Source organism: Triplophysa dalaica, chromosome 21 (assembly GCF_015846415.1).
Source record: "Triplophysa dalaica isolate WHDGS20190420 chromosome 21, ASM1584641v1, whole genome shotgun sequence".
Classification (NCBI taxonomy): Eukaryota; Metazoa; Chordata; class Actinopteri; order Cypriniformes; family Nemacheilidae; genus Triplophysa; species Triplophysa dalaica.
Genome location: NC_079562.1, coordinates 4,539,317 through 4,566,081, shown reverse-complemented (window position 1 = coordinate 4,566,081; position 26,765 = coordinate 4,539,317). Strand labels below are relative to the sequence as shown.

Here is a 26,765-nt window from a genome sequence, read left to right as displayed (position 1 = left end):
TTCTATTCTTCCTCTCTCAAATGAATAAAACATATAGAAAGTATTGTTGAATTATAGATAGAATTTTTGCACTGCACTATTTTTCATGCTTATTCCCCTGTGAGAAGTTGTGAGAGGGGAGATGAGATCATGGAAGTCAATAGAAAAGGAGTCTTTCGGTATTGGTCATTCATATAAAACCAATTTGTGTATAGTGAAATCGGTATGTCAGAACAGACTATCTAGATGAACATTTTTAGTTATGATTTCATGTAAGCGGCAGATGCTTTTAAATAGATTTGCATCTGCTGTTTTATGGTGAAATTGGTTCTTAAAGGATTTTCGGTTGCACTTTATTTTACAGTACGCGTACCTATAGTGTACTTCCCTAAGAAAGTTCAGGGGAATTTAAAGTAACTACATGAGATAAGGTTAGGTTTAGGGGTAGGTTCAGCTTTAGTACCTAGTTATTACCCAGATTATAATATTTGATAATAACTATAATAAGTACACAGTCTGTACATAGGAAACAGGACGGTAAAATAATGTGCTACCAGATTTTCAATTAAATACATACCATAAATATTGATGTCATTGGCAATAATGTACTAAATGGTAGCACATATAGTGGATTGTATCTTATGGATTCTTACTACATTGTAGGTTGCTCTGTTGTTATCTCGTTGTTATTAACAATGACAATAAATTCAAATTTTTCAAATAAAGTTACCAATACAGTTTTAAAAAGGTTATCTATATAAGGATCCTTTCATTTGGTGAACTTTTGTCCGACACATTTTACTATTCTGAGAACTGTTGGTCTGTTTTATAAACCATTGCATCACCTTTGTTTTGGATTTCAACTCTCTATTTCTCTTTTTTGTTTTGGCTCACTGTTGTATTCTCACTGAATGAATTATTAATATCAAATTTAACAACCTCAAAGACATTAGAACATAAGGAGATTAAAATCAATCACATTTTACTCACTCTTGATTAAGAATTAAATCTCTAGAAAATTCAGAAAGAAATTAAACTTTAGACTAAGACTCTATTAGACTCTTTAAACCCTTTTCTGGTGACATTTTGGATAGTTGCCATTATGTTTTTAGTTTATTGTTTAATATTGTAGTTCACTTGATTTTTTTAGATGCTTTTCATCCACAGGCCTGTTCTTTAGCAAGGGCATGAAATTCACTTGGGAATGAACACACGTCAGGCAACCCCGCCACCTTCGTCTAAATTTTCTCAAACCTTACCATTGTTTCATCACACTCTTGATCTTCCATTAACTTTAATGAAGCAGACGGCATGATGAAAATGAGTTTATTCTGGTCTGGATTCTGTCTGTGAAAGACAAACAGCTCGGCTGCCATTTTGCGAACGTCTGCCATCTTCCACCAAGCTCGAGGGTGATTTATTTCCTAGGATTCTGTTATACAAATATCCAAACAACGCAACCTAGTAGAGATGTATCAGCACACAGTAGAAAGTTCAAGAAGGTCGAAATTCATCAGAAAACAATTTGGTCTAATTTGATCATCACCGGAGAACAAAGAAGCAAACCTGGAGTGGATGATTTGTGTTAATATAGCGTTTGCATCTTACAAATCATTGTATACTAAATGGTTTCTAGGGGGCCAGTTTAATATCGCAGTTCTGTCAGTTGTTTTCTTGAAGAAGCTCTAATAAACTGTCAGTGAAATTAGCATCGATCCACAGAAATAGTGAGAAAGAATTTGAAAACTTAATCTCAGTATTGACAGTGATATATTTTAAGCACCGTCTAACCAAGATCCTTATGTGTGTATATGCGCAGACATTCACAGGGAATACTGATGCAGACACGGTGGTCCAACACAAACTCCCACACTCAATCAGGACTCGATATTTGCGGCTTCCACCCCTTGAGAAAAGCCCCAAAGGAGAAGCAGGTCTAAGGCTGGAAGTCTTTGGCTGCACATACAGTGAGTGATAACTTTCTTATAGGGATGCTTGCACATGCACAAAACAAGAATGTATTTCAATATTGTTATGGAAGTTCTGTAAGCATTTTTTCTTGCACACTTTAAGATCTGAAGAAGTCATCTGCCGTCTACTGTTCCCATATAAGCACTGAAGTGTTTTTTACATGCTTTCAGCTCGACTTCGTTTTCAAATTGACAGAAAGTGATGGAGTGTCAGTGTCTTTAGAGGTCAAAGAAAGTGCAGAGAATACAGAGGAGCGGGTCCTCTAACATTCTTCTTGATTCTTTTTCTGTCCACCAGAGTCTGATGTGGCTGACTTCGATGGTCGCAGCGCCTTGCTATACCGGTTCAACCAGAAGTCCACCAGCACCGTGAAAGACGTGATATCGCTGAGATTTAGGAGTCATCAGGCTGAAGGGGTTCTGGTTCACGGAGAGGGACAGAGAGGAGATTTCCTCACTCTGGAACTTCAGAGAGGAAGACTCCTTTTGCATCTCAATTTAGGTGAGAGAAAGTACAATTATAGCACATGAGAGGTGAGAATAGGAAAGGAGTGGATTTGTTTCATGCGGTAAACTGCAGAATGACCTTCTGTCCCTTTATTCACATCCTTGTTGAAGTGTCATTTTGTGGGCAAGAGAATAAAATTAAAGATCAAAGCGGTATACCTGAAAAGTAAGGAGAACTGTGAGGAAATAGGAGCTTGTGTGGTGAATTGCGGCACTAATGGCCCCCCAACATTAAAATAGGGGGGTGGTTGCTATAGCAACGTATTTTCATTAATGTAAGAAGAAGCATCTGAAGGTCTGAATGTGGAATGTTTGACATCACCTGTTGCTCTTGTGGAGTCATGACCTTCATTCGGGAGCTGTGCTTCAGTGCCGCTGAATCAAATCTTTGCTTTCACCGACTGGCTGATGTGATTTATGTGCTCTTAAGTCTCTGTGATGCTATTTCTGTACAGATGATGCCAAGCTTCAGTCTAGCGGTCGGTCAGCCTCACTCATGTTAGGAAGCCTGCTGGATGACCACCATTGGCATTCTGTTCAGATTGAGCGCTTCAACAAACATGTGAACTTCACCGTGGATGGACACACACAACATTTCCGCAGTCCGGGCCAAGAGGACACACTGGAGATAGATTATGAGGTGAGTTCAAAGCTTGGAAGGAAATGGGGGGTCTTGGAGGGGATTGAGCTCCATTTTAAAATGTAAAGAAATGTAATCCTTTATCCATGCAGTAGCATTCAAACACTATGCAAATGTCATAAATAAATAAAGTAGGACTTTCTTTACATCTTTGTCTGTCCGTTCAACCACATCTCTCACAACATTTAAAAAACTACTTAAAACCCATCTCTTCTGTGAATACTTGACAAACAAATGAGAAAAAAAAAAATACACTAACCCTTTCTCTCAACAGGTAGTGGTCTAGCTTTTGTTGAAACCAGTAACTTTCTATTGGCACCTAATGTATTATGGTTCCTGTATGAACTATCGCTTATTGCTCCTAAACTCTTTGTAAGTCGCTTTGGATAAAAGCGTCTGCTAAATGTCTAAATGTAAATGTCTTAAAAATTTGAAATATTTTCCCAACAAGCCATTTTTACCACATGCTCTGTTTGTATATTATTCTCATACCAGTTGTCTGACTATTATTTCAAAGAATGCTTTTTAATTTAGGCTAGGAAGAAAATATGACTAGAAAGTAGAAACTCTCCCTAATAACCATTTCAGATAGAAACACAACACCCAAGAACAAAAGATAAGAAGCCAATCCATTACTCTGTTGTACAGAAAGATATCAAACAGTCTCCTTATTCAAGGACTTTTGTACAATTTTTTTATTCAATCACTGTCACTGAGCGCTTATTAAAGATTAAACCCAAGTACCATAGACAGCACATGCATTGCTTTCAGGTATAACAAAAATGTAGATGTTCCAAACAGTATAGGTTCATCGATTTATTTGTATTGTTACATAATTCTATCATTATCTTCATAATTTGCTCCCAGGTTGTGACTGTAGATACACATGTTACAAGATGAGAAATATGTGTAAATGTATCTTGTGTATATTTGAGCCTTAATATTGAACAGAAACGTATCTTACTGATTAGGTATTTGTTATATGAAATGTCATTTACATTGATTAAAAAAACTGCCTGGAAATTGAGGAGCCAAATTGCAAATAGCTGCCATGTACTGGAGTCAAATTATCACGCTGTTTGGATGTTGTGAAAAAACACAAAGTTGTTCTGGAGGTTTATCTTGTTTTTGGACCTGTTGCTAGCTTTGACCTGTTGTTAACTTTGTTCTCTAGCTTGTAAGATTCTGAATGTTTTACAAATGAATAAGCAAGAGTAGATTTTTTGATGTTTTTGTGTTATATAAATGGTTTATTCCCAAATATTTTCCCCCATTAGACTTTGCCTTATTTTTTATATCACTATTAGTTCTGTAGTTTCCTAAACTCTTAAGTTATAAGTTTAGTTTGTTTGTAAGCCAATTTGTGCGTTTGTATCTTTTTTAATTGTTTGACCTTGTTCTCTTCAATTTTGTTGACTCCCTTATGCACCCCTGATAATGATGGTGATTTATTTTAAACAAGAGCACGAATTCCTTGTATTTTATTACTCTTCCTTGCTTAAATGATTAATAGGTTTAATACTGAATGAAAATTGATACCATTTATTATAGATTAACCTTGTTACAAACAGCTGAAATATTTACCACTTCTCTTATGCCATTTTTTCTTTCAAATTTTTTCTTCCGTTTGCTTTTTATAAGCATTTTCATTCTGTTCTAGAAAGCAAAGTATATAATTTACTCCATGCCTGTTCGATACTTTGTACCATTGCTTCAGAACAAAAAAAAAAATTCACCTTTATCTCTATCACAGAAAAACAAGACACATGAGAATAGACCAATGCACACACAAAACCAGTACAAAAGTATTCAAAGCATATTGATTTTAGTGAAGTCCAAATCTTGTGTTGGTTCTATTAATGTAGTCCAGTCTTTGCTGTGCAAATCATTTTGGTTTATTACTGATCTCTGGGATCTGTGGTTGTTTCTGTGGTTGGTTGGTTGTTTGTATGTGTGTATGTGTGTGCGCATGTGTTTGTGTGTCCTTATTCAAGCTCAGCTTTGGAGGAATTCCTTTGCCCGGTAAGCCTGGGACGTTTCTCCATGAAAATTTCCATGGCTGCATAGAGAACCTCAACTACAATGGCGTCAATGTCATCGACATGGCTAAGAGACGTAAGCCACAGATCTATACAGTGGTAAGGTCAATTGCTGTTTCTGTGAATACGCCTTTTCAATATGTCTCGGCAACTCCGTAGTGACTATGAAAGCATAGCAGTGATGTTTTGAGTCTTTTATGTAAATACTGTACATGTTTTCATTCAGCTCATTCCATTTATACACAGCAACATAGTTTGTTCATTTGATCACTATATACCAAGGATATTGAACCAATGACCTTGCGTTTTTAGTGACATGGTTAGCTAGAGAAGCACTCTAATACCAGTTACCACAGAAACTGTTGCGTTCGCTTTTTCATTCCAGTGATCTTGTAGCTTAACAGTTAAAATGCAGTTCGCTTTTTTTGTTAGTAGCTAGTAGTGCAGCTATATCGTTTTTAAAGTGTTGTGTTACTATAGTTTACTATATTTCGATTTAGTTGCTTGCAGATTGGCAAACTGTAGTTTTCAGTGTCCTGTAACTTTCTATACTGGCGTGGGTGTATTTAAAGGGACAGACACTGTATGCTTCCGCACATGTAGTTGATGTGTGCATCTGTCGAAATGTAAAAACTCTCTTTCCCTAATTAGCAATGAAGTCACTCTCCTCTTGTCCTCATCCATCTCTGCATTTGGTCTGATATACTTTTGTGCAAATCGTTATAGCTGTATTGATTATCACAGAGAGGTGGTCTTTATTTTGTCTCTACCTCCCACTTGTCAGAAGCATTTTTAAGAAAAAGCACTTAAAGTGCACCAAAGACCAGGCATAAATTAAATTGTAACCCATCATCACAGTCAAAGTCTGCCTTATTGTCAATTCTGCCACATGTATAGTACATACATATAGAGGATTGAAATTGCATTACTCTCAGACCCATGGTGCATACAAATAACGCTTACACAGATTAAAATGAAAAATATATATAAAAAATACAGATAAATACAGATTATACATATATGTCAAATACAACTATTAGAAGAAGGGATATTTAAAAACAAATAAGAAGATAGGTAATGGCAGATAGACTGCAAACCAATGAAATATACAACAGTGCAGATGTAAGGTAGTGCAAAGAGCTTATTGTCTTTTTAAAGTGACAAGAGAGCAGGCTTTGTTTAACCTGTCAAAAGAGATCTGAATCATCACTAACTGAATATTGTGATACTAAAGGGATTTTAATCATAGTTTTGCATGTACTAGTTTTTGTCGTAAAGTAAAATTTTGATGAAAAGATATTTGTTGATTATTGTTATTGTTATTTTTCATTTTAATAATGAAGTTACATTACATGAAAATGCATATTCTTTGAGGAGTGTGAACCCTGATGTGCATAAGTATTGGTTGTCATTACTGACAGACCCGTAGTCTAATTTAAATGTATCTGCAGAAAGGGCATTGACTGCATTGCTTGTTAAAAGCATGTTAGAATAGAAAATGTGAAGTAGATCTGAATGGAATGCAGTCATCAGCGCTTTTCATGGTAAGTTAATTGCAGCAGCCGTAATCATAACCTCGATCATTTATTCAGTTACTTGTGCCAGAATCGAGTGTCGAGTAGCATTGATCTATGAAGTGTGAAAAGTATATGCTTGAGGACACACACAGAAATGACTGACAGTTGTTATATTTGATCTTTTCTACCGTAAAACCATCATGAGCCTCAATTTGCTTACTTGGCATGAATGCTGCATCTCAGCCCCACCCTGTTGTTTTCTTCATTTTTTACCATTACTCCTTTTTTAAATAGGCTCTTCACAATGGCATTCTTGTCTTTTTCCCTCTCTCTTTCCGATTATAAGGGGAATGTGACGTTCTCCTGCTCTGAGAGTGCCTCTGTCACTGTGACGTTCCTCAGTTCTTCAGGCAGCTTCTTGGCGCTCCCAGTGGAATACAGAACAGAGGATCTGTCCATACGTCTCCAGTTTCGAACATGGAACCAGGAAGGGCTGCTATTCTCAGTCCAGCTCTCTCGTGATCCAGACCTTGTTAACCTGCTTCTGCAGCTTAGACAGGCTCGACTGCTCCTCACCCTCTCTAGAGAACAACTTCACTCTGCTCAGGTTTTCAGCGGTAAGAAGTGTAGGATCATACAACATTTTATGACAAGACATCTCAAAGCATCTAAAGAATGAATGTTTATACATGTATATCCTGTATGTGCATATTTTTGTCTGTGAATATTCCTTAAATATCTCACAGCATTTTTATAAATGTACGAAGAACGATTCATATATTACCGCCAGATCAAGGGATGTGTACGTTTATTATAATCTTGTGTGCTGTAGTTTCACATTTTAAAAGTGCAAGCAGTTTAAATTTGGATTTTGAAAAGTCAATCCCAAAAATATTGTCTCCCATGTACTGTTATTGATAAAGTTGTGGATTGCTTTTGAGTCAAATTAACACAGTTTTGCAAAGTGTTGCAGAGTGTCTTGTTGATCACTAGTATGCATTCCTAACACCAAGATTCCAGAGATTCAAAGACAATTTGTGTCTCTGAACGTGTAAAGGGTCATGTGACAATCAATCACAAACACAACCCCTCAGAATAGTTTATCTCTGTTCGTGCACCCTCTTGCACTGCAGCTGAAGAGCTTACACAAAAAGAGACACCTCTCTTGTTTAGATACTGCCGAGATTACTTATTTTTGTATGCAAAACCCAGAAGCGAGTTAGCATTTTGGTACTTCTGGTTCCATCCTGCCAAAGTCAGAGTTTTTTTTTATTTGTTTTTTGGTTAAATGCCTAAAATAAGGTGTTTGGTTTACAAAACCTATTTTCATGTTTTTATCTATCACATCAACCACACCACCTATAACCCGATTGTGATTTTTAAAGCATTATCGTGTCTTAAAAACAGCGAAAAGTTGGAAAGAGCGACTACATCCTTTGACGAGGACGTAAAACATCATAAGGCATTAAAATATCACAAAGAATGCCACATGGGCACAAATCATTTGGATTTATATTCATTCGCAGAGGGATGAAAAGTTGTCGGAGGCTTGCTGGTGGTGATGTTGATATCGAGCGACTGTAGTGTAGTCTGTTTATAGCCTCATGTTTACTCTGGCAATTGTATTTAGGCTTCAAAAATAGCATATATTATGTAAATTTATAAAGATTATCGTGATAGACAAAACGTGTAAACTTCAGAAGTCTTTGTTAATTACAGAGCTGATTTTTTGCGATCTTCTAAGTCTATTGAAAAAATGCATACAGTATGCTTTCAGTTGAGGGAACCAGTGCAGAGCTAACTTTAGGGTTGGCATCCGAAAATATGTCATCCCTGCCAAGTCAATTCTAAAGACGTCTTTGATGCCTCACCGCATCTGCTTCTTAAGGCTCTCCTTGTGAAACTTTTCATATCATTTCTGAATGTAAACTTCCAGAATTAGTCTCTACTCACTCATGTTTGAGGGAAATAAAAACTACACTATATTAAGAGGGAACATATTTCTATTATGTCTCTCATATTTCGGTTTAAAATCATTAAGGTGGGTCTTGAGATTATACCTGTCTTTGCGTCCTGAAATTAAAAATTTTGGGAACCGCTGGTTTAAGTCACTGGAATGAATGTCTTTCAGACACCTCTTCTGCTTTTGTTTCAGGTCAGAATTTGAGTGATGGACAGTGGCACTCCGTTGTGGTCCAGGTCAAGAGTCAGAAGCTGTCTTTAAATGTCGACAACCAAAAGCCAGTTACTTTGGAAACCCGTGGCCTTAGCAACAGTGTTCAAAAAACAACCATCTATTTTGGAGGTATGGCATTACAAATGATAATTCACCTTTTTGATTTGTTACTGGCTGTCCCAATGCAGTTAATTAACGGCTTCAAATTCAGGATTTTGATATTCATTGCTTATTATTAGGTTGTTATCCACAAAGCTCTGTTCAACTTAACTAACCTAATCGCTCCTGGCAAAATATGGTTATTATCCAAAACATTTATCTGAATGCAAGGGACAATTTTCTTCCAGCTTCTACCTTATTAAGTCCAACCTTCATCAACCTAATGTTCCTTGATAAAATACAAGCTTAGGCGGCAGAGAGCTATGTTAATGTCTGTTCATTTCATACATATAACTGTTGTTCTCTCAACACACTTCCTTTTTTCTTGGAGGGGTTTTCTTTTTAGTTCATTCAGGCAGCTCTCAACGCATTCAATTACTGTGGAGGATACATGCTTTTTGCTTTAAAGCTGTAATTCAAATCTTTGACTCATATTTTCAATGTTTTAACTAAGACCTTTAAATCCCTCATTTTGCTTACTTCTGAGACAATGCAGTGCTGCGGAGATTTCATAAGCTGCTTTGCCGGAAACAGAGATTTATCTTTGAGGGACTTGGTATTAGTTGCGATGGTTGTTTTAGATTTTAAAATTATTTTATTATTCTAGGCTGTCCTGTTTCTCAGAGTGGTTTCATCTGCGAGAACCCCGACAGAGGATATCAGGGCTGCTTTCGTCTCCTTTTCATCAACAACCATCCGGTCAACTTTCTTCAAGTTCAACAGGAAAGCTTGGCCAACTTCAGTCAGATTAGCTTTGACGTTTGCAACATTCAAGACAGGTCAGTTTTTGTCCACATTGATTTCTTGTGTATGGAGTTATTGTTTCACATTAATAATAGATCAAGTAAAGATCTATGTATGGCTCAAAAAAATAGAGCGATCAAATATATTTGAATGAAACCATAATACGTAGTTTCAGTTTGATGTCAAACTGCACTGAAAATTAAACCACCTTAACAAACCATTTGTGATGCTTTATAACAATGTTTTACTTTATTTTCTCAAAACAGACAAAACCTGAAATCTACATATTTTGAAAAAAGCATTACTAAGGTTGATAGGATGTTGCTGAGACGTTTTGAGTGTTTTTTAGAAGATTGCTATGATGATGCTCAGGTGTTGGATGATTGCTCAAATTAAGTCTCTATGGTCTCTAAATTTGACTCCCTTCTTCAAGGAAATTATAATCCAGATCAGTCAGAAAACTAATGGCAAACCTTTTCTTCAGGAAGTCACATGATTTAACTTTACATTTATTCATAGCACAAACTGCAGATGTAGTTACATGGCTACACAAACCGCTAACCCACAGTATGAACCGTAATAACAGCGCAGCATGCTTCAGCCAGCACTATTAAAATAATAAGTATGTTTATCCCAACAGGTGTTTGCCTAATCTTTGTGAACATGGTGGTCAGTGCATCCAATCATGGGAGCAGTTTTACTGTGACTGTACTGGAACAGGATACAACGGAGCCACCTGCCACAACTGTGAGTTAAACACAATTCCCAAACCAGCTCAACAGTGTTTTATGAGACAAGAGCGAGCATGATTTCACTGTTTTACAGGGAAATGATGTTAGAGTTTTTCTAATATCTGAATAATAGATCTATGTGTGTATTAGTAAAGCCTAAACAAACTGCAAAACACACAAAAAAATGGCGAGGACAGAGGGCCCTATTTTAACGATCTGAAACGCAAGTGTCAAAGCGCAAAGCGCAAGTAACTCTGTGGGCGGGTCTCGGCGCTGTTGCTATTTTCCCGGCGGGATAAATGGCTCTTGCGCCCGGCGCAAATCTAAAATGGGTTGGTCTGAAGTAGCTTCATTATTCATAGGTGTGGTTTGGGCGTAACGGGGAATAAACCAATCAGAGCGTCATCCAACATTCCCTTTAAAAGCAGGTGCGCAAGTTCCATTATGGATTGCTATTATTATGGCGTATTTACCAGGCGCACGCCAGGAGCGGTTCACAGCCGAGGAGACTGATGTTCTAGTAAGAGCAGTGAAAGACAGAGAAGTTGTGTTGTATGGGGATGGGAGAAACCCACCCAAAATAGCGTCAGTTAAACAGACGTGGGAGGAAATAGCCACAATTGTTTCATCAGCTGGCATCCCCAGGACGTCGCACCAGTGCCGCAAGCGCTACAATGACATCAGAAGACGGGGAAAGTCCAAGCTTGCCAGCATCAATCGGGCACGCCGTGTTACGGGAGGTGGATCTGCCTCTACTCAGGACCTGACGCCAGCAGAGGACACCACAATGATTTCCGTCATCTCATGTGTTAATATTTTTTTAGTGACACAATTTATGATTTGCAAAAATAACTGTTGCATCTGTGTAGATTACATGAGCAAAGTATATGCGCTGACTTTAGACTAGGTTTTTTCTGGTCAGTGGCGCAATTGTTTAATGGAACAGCAAAATAGCACCAGGGATTGTTTGCGCCGGAACACGCCTCCTTTTTTGCGCTGAACCGCCCAGGGAGCGCAAGTTCATTCACTAGTTTAGCGACGTGCTTCTGTGGAGGGAAAAGCGTGCTTTGCGCGGGTGCAAAATAGGAATGACACATGCGTCGGTGTACAAAGTCAATTGCGCTGGGTGCAAGATAGGGCCCAGAGAGTTAAGAGAGTTAAGTATACGTGCCAGTATCAAATGTTACAATTCCCAAACTTTCAAATGTTTTACAACCTGATCTTAATTATATCAAGAAGTTAAATGTTCACATTGGATGTTTTTTTGCTTTTTGTTGGTTGAGTTATGTTTCATATCCCTTGCCAATATACTGTATGTCCCATCCACATTCCCTGTAAGTTTTTTAAATAGAATGCAATTCTCTTTTTTTTAATGGATAGTCTTTGAACTAAACCCTTGCTGCTTATCTTTGACAAATCTTTATCGGTAATTGGAACATTCACAATTTATTACTAGACAGATGCAAATCTAATCGTCTTTGAAATTATTATTTGATGTTTGTCTATTTAATGCTGGCATCTGTGATTTATGCGAATATTTGATTAAACTGTAATTATTTTCGCCAGATCTATTTTTAAGGTTCCTTGCTGTTATCAAATTTGTTGGATCAATATGTTCTAATCTGTCACCACATGCACTGTTTCATCATATGCTTATGACTGTATGTGTTTTGCGGTGGAAAGCAAGGCACAACGAAGCCCATCTGTTAGTCTCATTGAATTAAAAGAGCGAGAGGGAGGACAAAAATAAGATTTTCTGTTTCAACTCCTGCTGTGTGATACACCGTCAGCAAATCAACACGTGCAACAAATTAGCCCACTGCGCCATACAGAAGACTTCTCTCTCGTGACAGACGGGTCCCAAATAAACACTAATTATATCTGTTTGCTAAATGAACTGTTTGTATCTGCAGTTTAGTTAAGTTATGGTTGACATTCATTTAAGCTTAAAAAATTACTTATTTGATATGTAGGAATTATTCTTGACAAGCAAAAAAGCTTTTTACTATGGCTTGAACGACCTCAGATTTTCTGAAGTCGACTACTATGTGATAAAAGTTGTTGACGTCAACTAGTCATTGACGTCTTTAATCGAAAAAATAAGAGCTAGGGAATGTTTTCAACAAGATTTGATGGGTCTGGGCAGTGTGCACAGGCTTTATCATAGCTTTATCATGTTTCTTTCATGTTTTATCAAATGGGGAACAAGTATAAGAATAGCCTATAATATAAAAAGATCTGAGTGTAGAAGCCAGCACTGAAAAATTAGGTTTTCCTGCAAGCTTTTGCGGTATCAGAACAAATTGTGAATGTCGCATACGAAAATAGGGCACATTGTAAATGATCTATGCGGAAGCAGGACAAGATAGCATACAGTACTGTATATAATTGCCAGGAGTATGATAGAATCCCGATGAAGCGGGTGGGAATGACATCCGTCTCGTGTGCAGGTGTCTTAAAACAGTCGGCGGGCTTCTTTAAGATACAGTGTCAAAAAATCACTTGACCCGCAACTAGAGTCAGAGTAGAGAAGGCTGATACAAAAAATGTTAGTTAACATGATTACACAGTAAACCTTTGAGATACAAAACATTGTTTTATCATCGCCATGAAGTCCCAGGCTGCGCCAATGTGCCAAAATATAAGCATACTTTAGCTAACAAGAGTGAACACAAAGATCCCAGTGTTGCTTTACTATCAAATTTGCAAACTGAAATTACACAATAACACAGCCTTGATATGTGTTGCTATTAACTTTTGTTGTTTATCATCATTTTCAGCAATATATGAGCGATCCTGTGAGGCCTTCAGGAAAACAGGAAGCCAGTCGGGGGTGTTTACAATCGACCTTGACGGCAGCGGTCCGCTAGAGCACACTCAAGTCAACTGCACTGTGGCAGGTACGCTGGCAATGGACTGAACTACATATTACCCAATTACGCATACTCAGCTCTGCATATTTGTAGACGTATTTGACACTAACGTTCATCATGTTTCACATTATTGAATGATGAAACTAACAGCCCAGCGATTTTCATTTACAAATCCGATTCAGTGCACGACCAGGTGTGACCTCAGCATGTGTGGGGGAATGCCTGGAGAAATCACACAGCTCATTAAGTGAGTACAGCATCTCCTCCTGAGGCTGTCTGGTTCAGCAGGTTGGATCAGGGTTGGCCAACCTTCCTTCCAGGGAGCCTCTGGTGATTTTTGTGCTCGGGTCCCTCACAACATCCCTGATTCAGCTAGACAGGATCCAACGAAGCAGTTGATAAGTGAAACCTAGACCTCGGCTGAGTGGTATGATATTGCTTTGGTTTGAATGTTTCCATTCTACTTTAAAGGGACAGTATCCCCAAAATTAAATTTCTGTACTGTCAAACCTGTATGACTTTCTTTCTTCTGCAGAACACAAAAGATGATATTTTTAAGAATGTTGCAAGTAAAACATCGGCAGTCAGGGTTAACTTGCATTGGTTTTGTCTCTGTACAATAGAAGTGAATGGGCACCACTGTGGTTCGGTTACCAGCGTTTTTCAAAATATTCTCATTATTATGGTATTGATTTAATATAATAAGTGTTCATGATATTTATCTAATATCTACATTTCAAATGTTGTACACGTGTTAGAATACATTAAAGATTATTTTGATTGTATACTGGGCCCCCTTTGTGTAGTGTGCATCGCTTTGCGGCCCCCCAAATAAAAGACTTATAATCTCAAACTTCGAAATTTAATTAAACCAAAAACATATTCAACTATACACTAATGGAACATAACATTTTTTGGGTTGTGGTCTTATTTTTGTATTCAATATATGATACATTACTATAATTCATAAAATACCACAATATCGGTACCCCCTGGGTAAATCTGGGGCCCCCAGTTTGATATTTCACAGTTCTCTTGTTATACAGAAGTTGACATAGATCTGAGTACTGAGTTATCTTTACCCTTTCTGAAAATCTGCTGGGAAAAGCAGATGCATCCTTCTCTACTTTGAACCATGTGCTTTTCACATCCCCTGTCAGGATTCATCACCACTTTCAGCGGTCATGGTGTTTGGCCTATGACTCTCCGCTGTCCGCATCACACAGCGGCTTGATTTGTCTCTCAGATGAAACTGTAATACATTATGTCATCACACAAGGAAATTCAGACCCCATTATGTCAGCAGCAGGGAGGAATGGAGGTGACGGGAGGAAAAGCGTGTCATCAGGGAGCGTGTCATCCTGCAGAGACTGGCAGCGCATAGTAGCCGAGACTGATGGCTCCATTTTTCTTAGTTTCATAGGAAGCTGGCTTTGGCTTTAAGGTTACTGAAGCTGCAAGCCGAGTGAGTGCCAAGGATGCTGTCGTACGCTGTGATCGTATGCTGTGACCACCCGCCGCACATTGGCAAGGCTAAGCGGGCTTAATTTACAAAGTTAGCTATGATTGAGCTTCAGCCATCTTGTAAAGTCAGATTTGCCGTTTTGCATACATTAAAAGAGTGCTAATACAAATAGACGTTTCTTTCAGGCGCCTCCAACAAGCACTGGCGAGAAAATCGTTTGAAACTGACCTCAATTACTGGAGCTATTAGCTATGCTAATTTCGCAAGACACGGCAAACAGGCACCTTTGGACGCCACGTGTGGGAATTTCAATTTGGCTTGCGAAAGGTGTTAGCATGGCGTAGTCATTTCGCAATCTCCTGAATGAACGACCTTCTGTTCGCTGTTTAATATTCATCAGGTACTTGCATACGACTTCATCACTCCGTTAATCTCTCATTTTCATTCGCAGGCACATGCGGTCGATTGAGTACAGGCTTGAAAGGGTTGATGACAGACGATAGGAGTCAATGGGGATTTCAGTATGTTCTGGATTCTGGTTTTTCACACATACACTGTCTTTGTGTTTGTATGTGTGTTTCTTGCGCAGAAGACAAAGTCTGGACAGTGGTGGGTCACGATCACATGAGGCCCATAGAAATTCAAGGATCCACTCCACGCAGCCCTTTCGCTTTCATCTTCAACTACACCATATCACAGTACCACCTCCGTTCCCTTGTGGCATCCTCAGAACACTGCCAACAGGAAGTGAAATATCTCTGCAGGAAGTCACGGCTTTTCGACAACTGGGGTTTGTCTTGTTTTCTCAATACTCCTTACTGGATTTAACCGAGTTTATGTTATTATTGTGTCGGCAGAATCCATACATTGCGGTACTGTTGTCGCTCCTATATACTTCGTGATTTATGATAACGCAGGAATTCCAATCCTCTCAATATGGCTGATATGTTCCAAAGGAACAAAAAATTACCTCATAGCTAAAGATTCACAACAGCAGGTTATTACCACAGATATTAAAGGGGCTGAAGTGTGACATGACGACGATGTGTTGTGAATGATGATGTTCACTTAAAAACCGGTTAGGATGTAATGCACGTGATGCGGAGATGGTTATGCAATGTGATCAGATCATATCAGTTGCAAAGGCATGCATTAAAAAGATTATTAGCTGGTATGCTACATTTTTCTGAGTGTTGTTTTGCCCGTTGCTTTAATACTTTCAAATTTGTTGGATTGGTATGCTTTTCTGCTAGTTCCGACTCAACTTATCCTATTGGCAAACACTTTAGAAACATTTTTATTGCCATGCAAAGAGATCCAACCAAGCCCCCGAGCAACCTTTGATGGTTCTGCACACAAACATTTCTTAAAATCCACTAAAACGGTGAACCTCCAGCACTAGACATCTTGCATATCAGATTGTCGTTTTGTCAGGGGTTTAGCTCTTGGCAGGATTGCAACACCACAGTGATAGCAGATGACTAGACAGGCACACTCTTGCAGTACTATAAAGGCTACTTGATTGACAGGAGACTCCGAGCTCATTATAGTTCAGCAGGGGCAGGCCAGATGTTGTCATGCATGCCCAAATTACATTAGACACCAAACTGCGCTGTCATTTTTTGTATAATCATTTATTTCTCAAAAAAAAAACTATCCTTACCCGTTGGTCATTTCTTTGATTTTTTTTAGATGGAACACCCCTGTCTTGGTGGTTGGATAGAGATGGTGTGAAGAGGACATATTGGGGGGGATATTTGCCCGGGGTCCAGCAGTGCTCCTGTAGCTTGGATGGTAACTGCAGAGACATGAATTATTTCTGCAACTGCGATGCAGACCAAGACACCTGGTAAATCAATGTCATTCATCTCAATTTCACAGTCACTGAGCAGTTTTTCCACTTTTGCAGGTAATAGGATCGTTTTTTTTATAGAAAACGAAAGACGGTCAATTAAAAGCAAACTAAATAGCAGTTTCTGAGTATAGCCGTTATATTGAACGAGACACTTCCACAAGGCTTAATATTCGCCATAGGGCAAATATTACCATTTTTTAAGCAACAAGTGAAGCATGCACACTGCTTGGAAGGCCATCGTATACCTCAGAGACAGATTAAGAAGACTCTCTCCCAGCTGCCGTCTCATTTCTTCTGTTCGCTCATTACGTCTCCTCTCTTCTCCCACAACGTCTCATTTCCTTTCTCTTTTCACAGGGCAAATGATACCGGCGTACTGTCGTACAAAGACCATTTACCCCTGAGTGAGATCGCCATTGGAGACACAAACAGGACAAGCTCGCAGGCCGTGCTCCAAATTGGACCGCTGCGTTGCTATGGCGACCGTGGGTGTTTTGTTTACTGAATTTAAAAGGGGAACGGGGGGTAATATCGCTCTGTACTGAATTCATTTTCATATTTCAAAATACCAGAGAGATGGGCCATTTTATGCAATTCAATGCGCAATTTGCTTTTCAACTCGCTGCCTCCTTTCTTGCCTGTCCCTCTGCTACAGGGTTCTTTTGGAACTCTGCGTCTTTTTACCAGGAATCTTCATATCTACACTTCCCAACTCTCCAAGCTGAACTCAGCGTTGATATCTCACTCTTTTTCAAAACCAGTGCTCTCTCAGGGGTCTTCTTGGAAAATTTAGGAGTCCGAGACTTTGTTAGACTGGAACTTAGTTGTGAGTGCCTAAGCATGAGTAATGATGAAAATTTCTGTTACTGTTTTTGTTATTTATTTGTGAATATTTTCTTTTAAAAATAACTACTACTGTTACTATCAATAAACTCTTTAAAAATCATTGCTGTTAAATGGAAACCTTGTACCTCCAAAATTGCTTTTCAGAAAATGGGAAAAACAATTAAAGTTCCAGTGTGTTATTTTTTAGAGGATGAATTGACAAAAATGTAATATAATATACATAACAATGTGTTCAGAGGTGTATAAAGACCTTAAATAATGAAACATTATGTTTTTATTACCTTAGAATAAGTTATTTCCATCTACATACACCGCGGGTCCCCTTAGATGGAATTCGTCATGTTGTTTCTACAGTAGCCCTAAATGGACAAACTGCTCTACAGATCCCGTTTTATAAATCCTTCGACAAAGAGGTGAAAACGTGTCAACATCTTTGCCCTGTGTCAGCCACCATAGTGCGAGCAGTAAAGTTAGCCATTGGTTGCAGTTCATAACCTCATCGCTAGATGCCACTAAATTTCATACACTGGACCTATAAACACTTGTTTTCAATGTTTACAAGCTCTTTTTAATACTTTTTTTTGATTAAATATTTATAAAACCCAAAATCAAACATAAGGGGCATGTTTTTATTTCAGCTAGTAATGATTTAAAAAAAAATCAAATCAAATAAAACCAAAAAAATGGAGAAACAAGGTTCCCATGCAACAGAGACAATATGTTTGTTCAAAACATGTGAGAATAGCATATCACTTCTTTGTTACTCATAGCTCCCTCAACAGTGAACTTCACCTTTGAATTGGGGGATGGACCGGTAATTCTCACTGTTCGCTCACCTGTGGCCTTAAATGATCGTCAGTGGCATTATGTTCGTGTCGAGCGAAACGTGAGAGAAGCTTCTCTACAGGTTGACACGCTCCCTATGGAACTAAAAGAAGCACCATCTGAAAGACCTTACCGGCTTCAGCTCAGCAGCCAGCTCTTTGTGGGTATGGAATCTATGTCCAACAATCAACAAAACATCACTAACAATGTTTAAAACATACTTTTAGATAATAGTTTTTTATATCTGAACATCTAGCTAATGGACACTACATGGATATAGTATCTAATAAGAGGATGTCTATAATAAAATGTTTGCTTGCCATATGGTCAAAAACAACATAAGGATACCACTCCCTTGAATGTGATTGAATTTCAATCAAAAATCTTCAAAGGGAGAATGACTGAATTATAGATTGTAACAGTTTTTTTTAATGGACAATTAATCATTGTTATCTACCCATTAGGTGGAACAGCTTCTAGACAGTGGGGATTTCTGGGTTGCTTGCGTGCCCTCACCATCAATGGCGTTACACTTGACCTTTATGAGCGAGCAAAGACCACCCCCGGGGTTAATTCAGGCTGTCCAGGTCACTGCAGCAGTGACAGCGCCTGCCATAATGGAGGAAGATGTGTAGAGGAAAGAAGTGGATATGCCTGCGACTGCACGCAGACGGCATTTGATGGACCAAACTGCAGAACAGGTGAGGCTTCTGTTTAATGTATGTTTATTTGATTTTACTATATTGGAGTTTTAATATTTAATATGAATTTTGGCAGAGGCTTGGGCGTTATTGTTGTAGTAGTGGACTTGGAGCTGTACTGCTCGGGAGGAACTTGATCGAAAATGTGTAGGCATTGTCTATAGTTCATGGAAATTACTCAATGGCTTACATCTTAGACAACTTTTTGAAGTCATTTCCTATTAGATCAGAATATCAGCGACCTCCAAAGGTTGACAATGCGTCCTTGATGGCGTATTCAACTCAAATCCTTTGAGGCGGGCTTGACGGGACTTGGCAGAAATGCTTTAACTGACGAATGGAATTGAATAACAGTGGCCATTGCTCCAACGCTTACCTATCCAGCAGCCTGTCAGTCAAATTAGTGATGTAAGGGCTTTGTTTCTTTTCAATGCCGTGTCACAATGGGTGCCGCTCACGCCACTGCTGCTTACCGCTAACTAGAATAGATGACCGTAAAATGTGTAGAGACAGAAATAATCAGTAGGACCACGGGTCTCAGCTGTGGTAGGGGAGGAAACAATGCTAATGTTGTTGTTTTTTATAGCTCTAATAATGACAGATGAGATGTGGAGTTTATTCTCTCTTGCCTCGCAGTTCTCATTTGCATAGAGATTATGATGTCCTCCATAATGCAACAGCTCGGTTTCAAGGGAATGCTCTGTCTCCCTGTGTCCATCACAGCTCTGGCAGCATCCTTTGAAAGTGGATCCACGGTCTTGTACACTCTCCAGGAGCCATTTTCCGGAATACTGAATGAGGAAGCCAGACGATCTCCAGCTGGAGTCCATGACACAGAAGTTACCATCTCTCAAGAGGAAGTTTCGTTCGGGTTCCTGACGCATCATGCGCCAGCCTCAATCCTGATGGCTCACACTCTTGACCTGCACTATATGGCTGTTATGTTAGCCTCAAACGGTACCAAGACATAGATGTATACAGTACACCAAATTACTGTTTAAAAAGACACTTTTTTACTCACGTTGAACATCTAGAAACTGCTCTTTTATGCACAAGCAAAACTTCTATCTGTCGTAGTTTGGGATTTAGAAATGAAAGCAAAATGTTAGCTATGCAGAATAAATTAGAACAAAGTATCGAAAAGGCATTTATCTGAATTGCTATTTCCATACAACAAGCTTAGAACAGCTTGAGCAAGTTTTTAATCTCACATCCCACAAATTTCCTGCTGGCACCCATTCATACATTTCTACTAAAACAAAAAACCTTTAGCTCATGTCGCACACACTTCTTAAATAAAGAGCACATGGCATCTCAGCTAAAACCTGCTGCTTTAGTCACCACTCACTCTTCGGGTTTCACGCCTCTCACGGTTCACATCATCACATTAGTTTGTAAAAAAGAATATGACGCCATCTTATCAATAGAGCGCATGACACTGTAATGTCTCTTCAGCATGCGTTATGTTTTGACATACAGGGACAAAAGAGGAAAAGAGCTAGAAGCTTTGAGTAGGAGAAAGATTGAGGCGATAAAGAGAAGAAGGGAAAGTAGTTCATGAGTTAGAAAATACTGGAAATGAAAATCAATCAATGGATGCTAGGAAACAAGCAAAAGCTATAAAGAGGGAGTAATGACAACAGAGGACGAGCACAGGGAGAAAACACATTTAAGCCACAACGAAAACCATAACTCACATGAGAGAAGAATTTTGAGTGCAGAAATGTTTAAGGCTTTAGTGCTGTTATTCCAAATGACTGCTTGACATATTGAACTTAAAGGAAAGTCAATAATTCATAATTCACATACAGAGGACTATTTTTATTAGATCAATGTAATGATGTAATGTAATATAATCTGCTTTATGTTGAGGTCCAAAACACCCTATTAGGGTTAATTTTGAAGTAATGTGCATTTTCCCTTGCTTGTTTCTCAACAAATACATATGACTAAGTTGAAAGCTTTGCTCTGATTTCCCAGGAAGCCTGCAAATACGATACAAGATGAACCAGGAAAAAGGTCCAGAAGTGTTCAGTCCAAAATCAGCCGGTCTAGCAGATGGGAGGTTCCACTGGGTCAAAATCAACCGCAGAGGACAGGAACTTCTTGTCCAGGTGAGTTTGTTTCTATAGTTACAGGTGTTAACACAACAGATTCTGTTTTGTACAGAAATATGCTTTTATGGAACCTTGGCTTGCACACATTTCCTGGATGTTATGCACATCTGGTGTTGTGCTACTGGTTTTACTGGAACAGAGATCTTTAAATTTACACATTTGTTTCTCAGAATGCATTGTCCTATTGTTTTACATAATTGATTTAAATCCAATATTGTTACAAGTCATTTCCAAATCATCTGTCTTCACATCTCTGCCCTTCCAGATTGACAACACAATAACCCAGCAGTACAGTCTGTCTCCCAGCCCCGCTCTCAGCCCAGTAAGGACAGTGATTCTGGGGAGAATTCAAGGTGAGTTCCAGACAGGCCTTTGAAGAGGGCTCCTCGTCTGCTGTTCTACACCTTTCTATTTCACTGATGTGCCGTCAGGTGTTAGAATCCGGGCAGGTTAGGGCAAGGCGGGTGGTTGGCTGGGCAGAGCAGCAGAGGTAAAAAGAGCAGGAGGTTGTATGGTGCATGCACATCTGAAAGCGCTGTGACAGGTGAGTTGCCAAGTGAAAGCCAAATGGTATTGCTCAGCGTTGCCAAGGAGACAAAATATATTTTTTTCCAAAAACAAAATGAGGGTATGAATGAGACCCGCACTTCCGCACTTTGGTAAAAACAGCATTTAAGATGCATTTCCTCTAATGCTCTGGCACAACTATTACAAATCCCTATTCAAATCAGAATTCGTCATTTCAAACTCTTAATAGAACATTTTAGAAAAGCTTTTTACATATTAAAATAGAAATCCATGGAATATAATAATAAAAATTAGCAAAGTGTTTATAAAGCAAATTAGAGAGTGCTATAGTAATTTTTATACTAAGCACAAAAACGAGTCTTCTTTTTAGAACTGACATCGTGATGATTTTGTTTTTTATTTTTGCAGGTGGTGATGTTACTGATAAGGCATTGGTCCAGGCTGGATCGAGAGGGTTTATTGGATGCTTTTCCTCTGTGCAATTTAATCAGGCTTACCCACTGAAGGAAGCCCTACAAAACAGCCAAAGCCCGTTAGTTACTGTGATCGGCCGTCTGGAAGCATCAAGTTGTGGGACGATATCCAGCCCAAACACTTTGACAGATACACACACACTGTCAGGTGAGCAATCTTTAAAAGGGGCAGTTCACCAAAAAACCTGATTGTTCACATTGTTGCCTGTTGTGACATTGATGATAATATATACATTTTATAAACGTGTTTAAGATATCGCTGCTGTCGTTCTGAAAACGTTTATCTCCATGTTGTTTTAATTTTATTTTTTGCCATAAATCATTATTATAAGTCACCCTTAATGTTTGTTACTGGATTTAATAATATTTAATAAATAAAAATGTAATAAGGTTTCTGAAGGACAATGACAATTTCTTCTTTTATAACTAATAAATTCAATTTATAATCATTTATTTTTATTGCATTCTATTGTTGCCTATATGTAAGGTTAGCTAAGTAGTTATTTACCTTTATTTCTGAACTGAAGGTGTTAACAAGAAATGTTTATACCAAAAGTAGCCTAAATGGTCACTCTCCTTATTTACTTGCAGATGATTCAGCAAAATCAAGCAGAGGCAATGGCCTGCTGAAGAAGGCAGATCAAAATGACTTGGCACTAATCGGAGGTATAGATCCATATGATATTGTGCTCGGAGGAAAATCTTTTTAGACAAATAATAGACCTTCCTTCCGTATAGGGCTGTAAGGCCTTGCACATCTTTTATGTTATATTCTGTATATTTTGATGTTCTTATTTGCACCAGCACTGTGTATAGAGGTTATCAAAATATAAACACATTTCCTGTGCATTCTCAAACTAGAATGGGATCACTTGTGTTAATAACATAAACGCATATACATTATAAATATGTATTATGTTTTCCTTTATCCATATTTTAAAAAATCACTAATGTTGCACTTCCTGATTATTTTACTGAACAGGACTAGTGGCTGCAGTAGTGTTCATAACCCTCTGTGCGCTGGCCGTAATCATACGCTTCCTGTACCGACACCGACAGACTCCACCTCCCTCTGTTATCACGGGAAAAATGCACCGTCCAAGCATGGAGCGCTCACCATACCGGACTGAACTAGACCTTCATAAACCCCACCACGACAGCAAAGAATACTACATTTGACCTCTCTGTGCATTTTAAACACACGCATCAACCTTCGGCACTGTATCATCACCGCTGAGCAGCCAATCAGAAGCCGTTTTGTTCTAGCAGGTGTGATGTCCTGACAGAGGCCGGCTGCCTCATAGAGATTACTTTCATGGGTGGGGTACACAAAATTACTGAAACATTCGTTTGTGTTTTATGAAGAAAGTAACGCTTGTGTGAAAATGGTATGTAAATGCCTCTTGGATGATCGTAGAGCTGTATATTGTCATTTAAAGGCATAATAGTAGGTTAAACATGCACAGCACACACTTTACAAGCACAGCGGGAGGGTTGACGCATCACTCTGAATGGTCTTTCCCAACCTGCTCAAACGTGTCTATCTTATAGCCCGGGATACGGAGTGGGTTTAAGATAATGGACTGATATCCCAGCAGAGAAGGTTCTGAGGGAGTGGTTTTGCGGCAGGATGGTGGACCTTCCCAGACATTCTTTTTAAAGGATCCATCATCGCTCCGTGTTCTCCCTCCACCTCCCCAACAAAAAGACGTTTGCATCTGACAAGACTGCATTTGATGTTGAAACTATTGACTGGCACGAGGAGCTGCTAAATGCTGGGATTAGCAGCCAAAGGACTATAAGCATATATCTGTAGCGACTGAGGGAATAGAATGTGAGTCATTTGTGTGTATCCCAATTACCAAGGACCAACTAGATTCAGGCAATTTAATTCTCTTTCCCACCACAATCGAGCCGGTCTCGCAACTCAGCGTACGCATTGTGATCCAGAATGAAACTCCTCCTTACTGAAGTGCATTTCAACTCCTGACAAAACAAAAACACCTGCTTTTTATTAAGAATGAATTCGATGGCTGTTTTCTTTTCTATATGACTATTGTAAATGAGTGTTGTACATATGTTTCATAATTATATTTAATAAATGAAGCTTTCTAAGAGCTTATGAGTGCAGATGGACTATTAAATGAAATTAATCAGTTTGTTTTTGTGTGTAGCGGAAAAACCTTGAAATGTTTATTTTGAATTCTAATTCTCAGCCCTGAGGAAGATACACTCTTGAAGTAATGATAGAGAGGGAAAGAGAGAGAGAAAATCGACCGAGAGACCCTAAGGATACAGTGGTAATGAAACAGCTTCTCGTGGTCATCTGCTGTAACAGGTAGGATGTGGACAAAGCAAACAACACATCCCCACTGTCAGACATCTTATTTTTACAATACTGCCAACAATCACGCTTTTAAAACAAGACTTGGGTAAAATACAACTCCACAATAAAGGTTTTCATGAATTGAATTTCAAAAATATATGGAAAGATAAATTGAAATTGTGCCTATGTGTAAAATGCCATCGCAGCTTGCACACAAACACCACGAAAACAACATAAGAAACCTGCAAACACAGAGCATCCACAGTATATACACAAGCTGACGTTTCACATGACTAACTTGCTCTGCTATTTTCTCCGAGCTAGATAAAGGGAAAACATAGCGGGTGAAAAGGGAGTTTGGAGATTGAACAATCATTTAGTCCAAATTCAATTCAGCCCAAATGTGACTGAATATCTTGAGACACGTGAACCCGAAAATGCAGAGTATCAAAAATGCAGCAGCACCAACCTGGAAGAGTGTTTTCGAATGTGTTTTTAATCAAAGACGAACACGTCAACCTTTTCAAGCAGGAAGACGGGGAAAGAAACATGAAAGGGAGATGAAGAGAAATGAATTACTTTGTCTTCTTTTTACGGATATTTGGCCTTGAAACAAAAGGATCAGTGTAAGTGATTTAATGACACGCAGACACATTTCATATGCCATTTTACTCAATTCAACCTCTCATTTTGTGAATGGTGTGTTTTTGCTCTCTCCAAACTAAAAATAACCTGGAAAAATACAAAAAGGAGAGAAAATACCTAAACCTAAGTGGATTTCTAAAGACGTTAAGCAATGGCCAAATTGTGTGTCATTTTTTTATGCATTCGTGTCGGGAGCACATTTGCCCTTATCAACATGCAGAATGAAAGCTTCAGGCAGCATTCCCAAACACAATTTCAACAGGAAAGTCCCAGTCTGATTGAATATGAACAAACCTATTACTATAAAATACAATTATATGGTTCACATTGATTTTAATTGGATGCACAGTGGACAGTCGGAACACCAGGAGCACAGACTAAATCACTGGTGGAGACTAAATCTTTTTACTTAATGCCTTGATTAAACCCATCAACCTCCGCACTCGACAAAAGCAAAACAATTTTGATACTGTCGATCAGCCTCCAGGGAGTCCAGAGAAGCTAATTAACCTTGCTTGCCATTTACTTTGGGATGAGATTCAAGGGAACTCTAACCCTGCTTGTCTATTGCGTGTCATCTGTCCTATCTGCAACGTGATCTCGTGGGAAAAGCTGACATAAACTCATAATTAATTGTTCTCGGATTTGGTAGTGTTTTTGAAAACTCAGCTGGACAAATGGACCTTTGGGGCCAATGGTATATGAGCTGGACTCTTTCCAGCGTCCGTAAAGCTCAGAAACTTTGAACATGTGTTGCATTTCTGTAGCTTTTAATTGGTGGGGTTGGCAACTTCGTCTGTATTTGCTTGGGGAAAAAAGACAAAAAAGTCATTGCAGGATCACTCACATTAGGGGCACAGCTTTACTTTGCAGTATGTAAATGTTACTGTGGAAGGCTGGAAAGCTCTAGAAATTGGATGGACCCCATTTTCCATAATATCTGTGAAGAAGATAGCTATCGTTCTGATCTTCAAAATGGCACAATTATTAGATGTAATAGACTCTTGTGTAGTTGTGTTAGATCAGTTGACTGTCACAATATCTAAAAGTTGCGGCAATTCACGTTAACAATAGTATTGCAGTTTCTATAGATTATTTTTTTAGAAACATTGCTTTCATTCAAATTTATATTTAATTATATTTATTTTGTATTTTCTTATTATTTTGTCAATGATTACTACTTTATGGAAGTGGCTCTTAAAAGTCCCGTGTGTCATTTTTTGGATGATCTATTGATAGAAACGCAATATAATATACTTAATATGTCTTCAGAGATGTGTAAAGACCTTACATAATGAAGTGTTATGTATTTATTATCTTAGAATGAGCTTCTATCTACATACATCGGGGTCCCCTTGCATAGAATTCGTCATGTTGTTTCAACGGTATCCCCAAACAGACAAACTGCTCTACAGAGCGCGTTTTATAAATACTTTATCTCTTTCAAAGAAGCGAAAACATGACGTCATGTTTGTCCTGTGTCAGTTGCCGTAGTGCTTCAAAAAGGAGGGGTGGAGTGAGCCGTTGGTTGCAATATGCAACCTTACCACTAGATGCTACTAAAATATCCTTTGAATGATAGTTCTGTCATCATTTATTTACCCTCATGGGGTTCATGTGGTTTGTGACTGTGGAACACAAAATAAGTT

The 26,765-nt window shown here is 38.6% G+C and overlaps 1 protein-coding gene across 3 annotated transcripts in view; it reads left to right on the top strand.

Moving 5' to 3' along the window:
* cntnap5l (contactin associated protein family member 5 like) overlaps positions 1 to 24,262 on the top strand; it is a 48,152-nt gene extending 23,890 nt beyond the window's left edge. Inside the window, exons 4-24 of one of the 3 annotated variants that reach the window (XM_056735132.1) lie at positions 1,799 to 1,946; positions 2,248 to 2,451; positions 2,912 to 3,096; positions 5,091 to 5,234; positions 6,999 to 7,269; positions 8,808 to 8,957; positions 9,595 to 9,766; positions 10,372 to 10,478; positions 13,243 to 13,362; positions 15,390 to 15,590; positions 16,493 to 16,649; positions 17,013 to 17,140; positions 17,311 to 17,481; positions 18,272 to 18,490; positions 18,791 to 19,027; positions 19,751 to 19,984; positions 21,008 to 21,141; positions 21,410 to 21,497; positions 22,081 to 22,293; positions 22,737 to 22,811; positions 23,128 to 24,262. In XM_056735132.1, the coding sequence (XP_056591110.1) occupies positions 1,799 to 1,946; positions 2,248 to 2,451; positions 2,912 to 3,096; positions 5,091 to 5,234; positions 6,999 to 7,269; positions 8,808 to 8,957; positions 9,595 to 9,766; positions 10,372 to 10,478; positions 13,243 to 13,362; positions 15,390 to 15,590; positions 16,493 to 16,649; positions 17,013 to 17,140; positions 17,311 to 17,481; positions 18,272 to 18,490; positions 18,791 to 19,027; positions 19,751 to 19,984; positions 21,008 to 21,141; positions 21,410 to 21,497; positions 22,081 to 22,293; positions 22,737 to 22,811; positions 23,128 to 23,324 (3,555 nt within the window). In that variant the 3' untranslated portion in view covers positions 23,325 to 24,262. Of the gene's footprint in view, positions 1 to 1,798; positions 1,947 to 2,247; positions 2,452 to 2,911; positions 3,097 to 5,090; positions 5,235 to 6,998; positions 7,270 to 8,807; positions 8,958 to 9,594; positions 9,767 to 10,371; positions 10,479 to 13,242; positions 13,363 to 15,389; positions 15,591 to 16,492; positions 16,650 to 17,012; positions 17,141 to 17,310; positions 17,482 to 18,271; positions 18,491 to 18,790; positions 19,028 to 19,750; positions 19,985 to 21,007; positions 21,142 to 21,409; positions 21,498 to 21,575; positions 21,689 to 22,080; positions 22,294 to 22,736; positions 22,812 to 23,127 lie in introns of those variants that run through there. The other 2 variants (XR_008905014.1, XM_056735134.1) reach the window with 2 other exon arrangements.
* Positions 24,263 to 26,765: the final 2,503 nt, after the last annotated feature.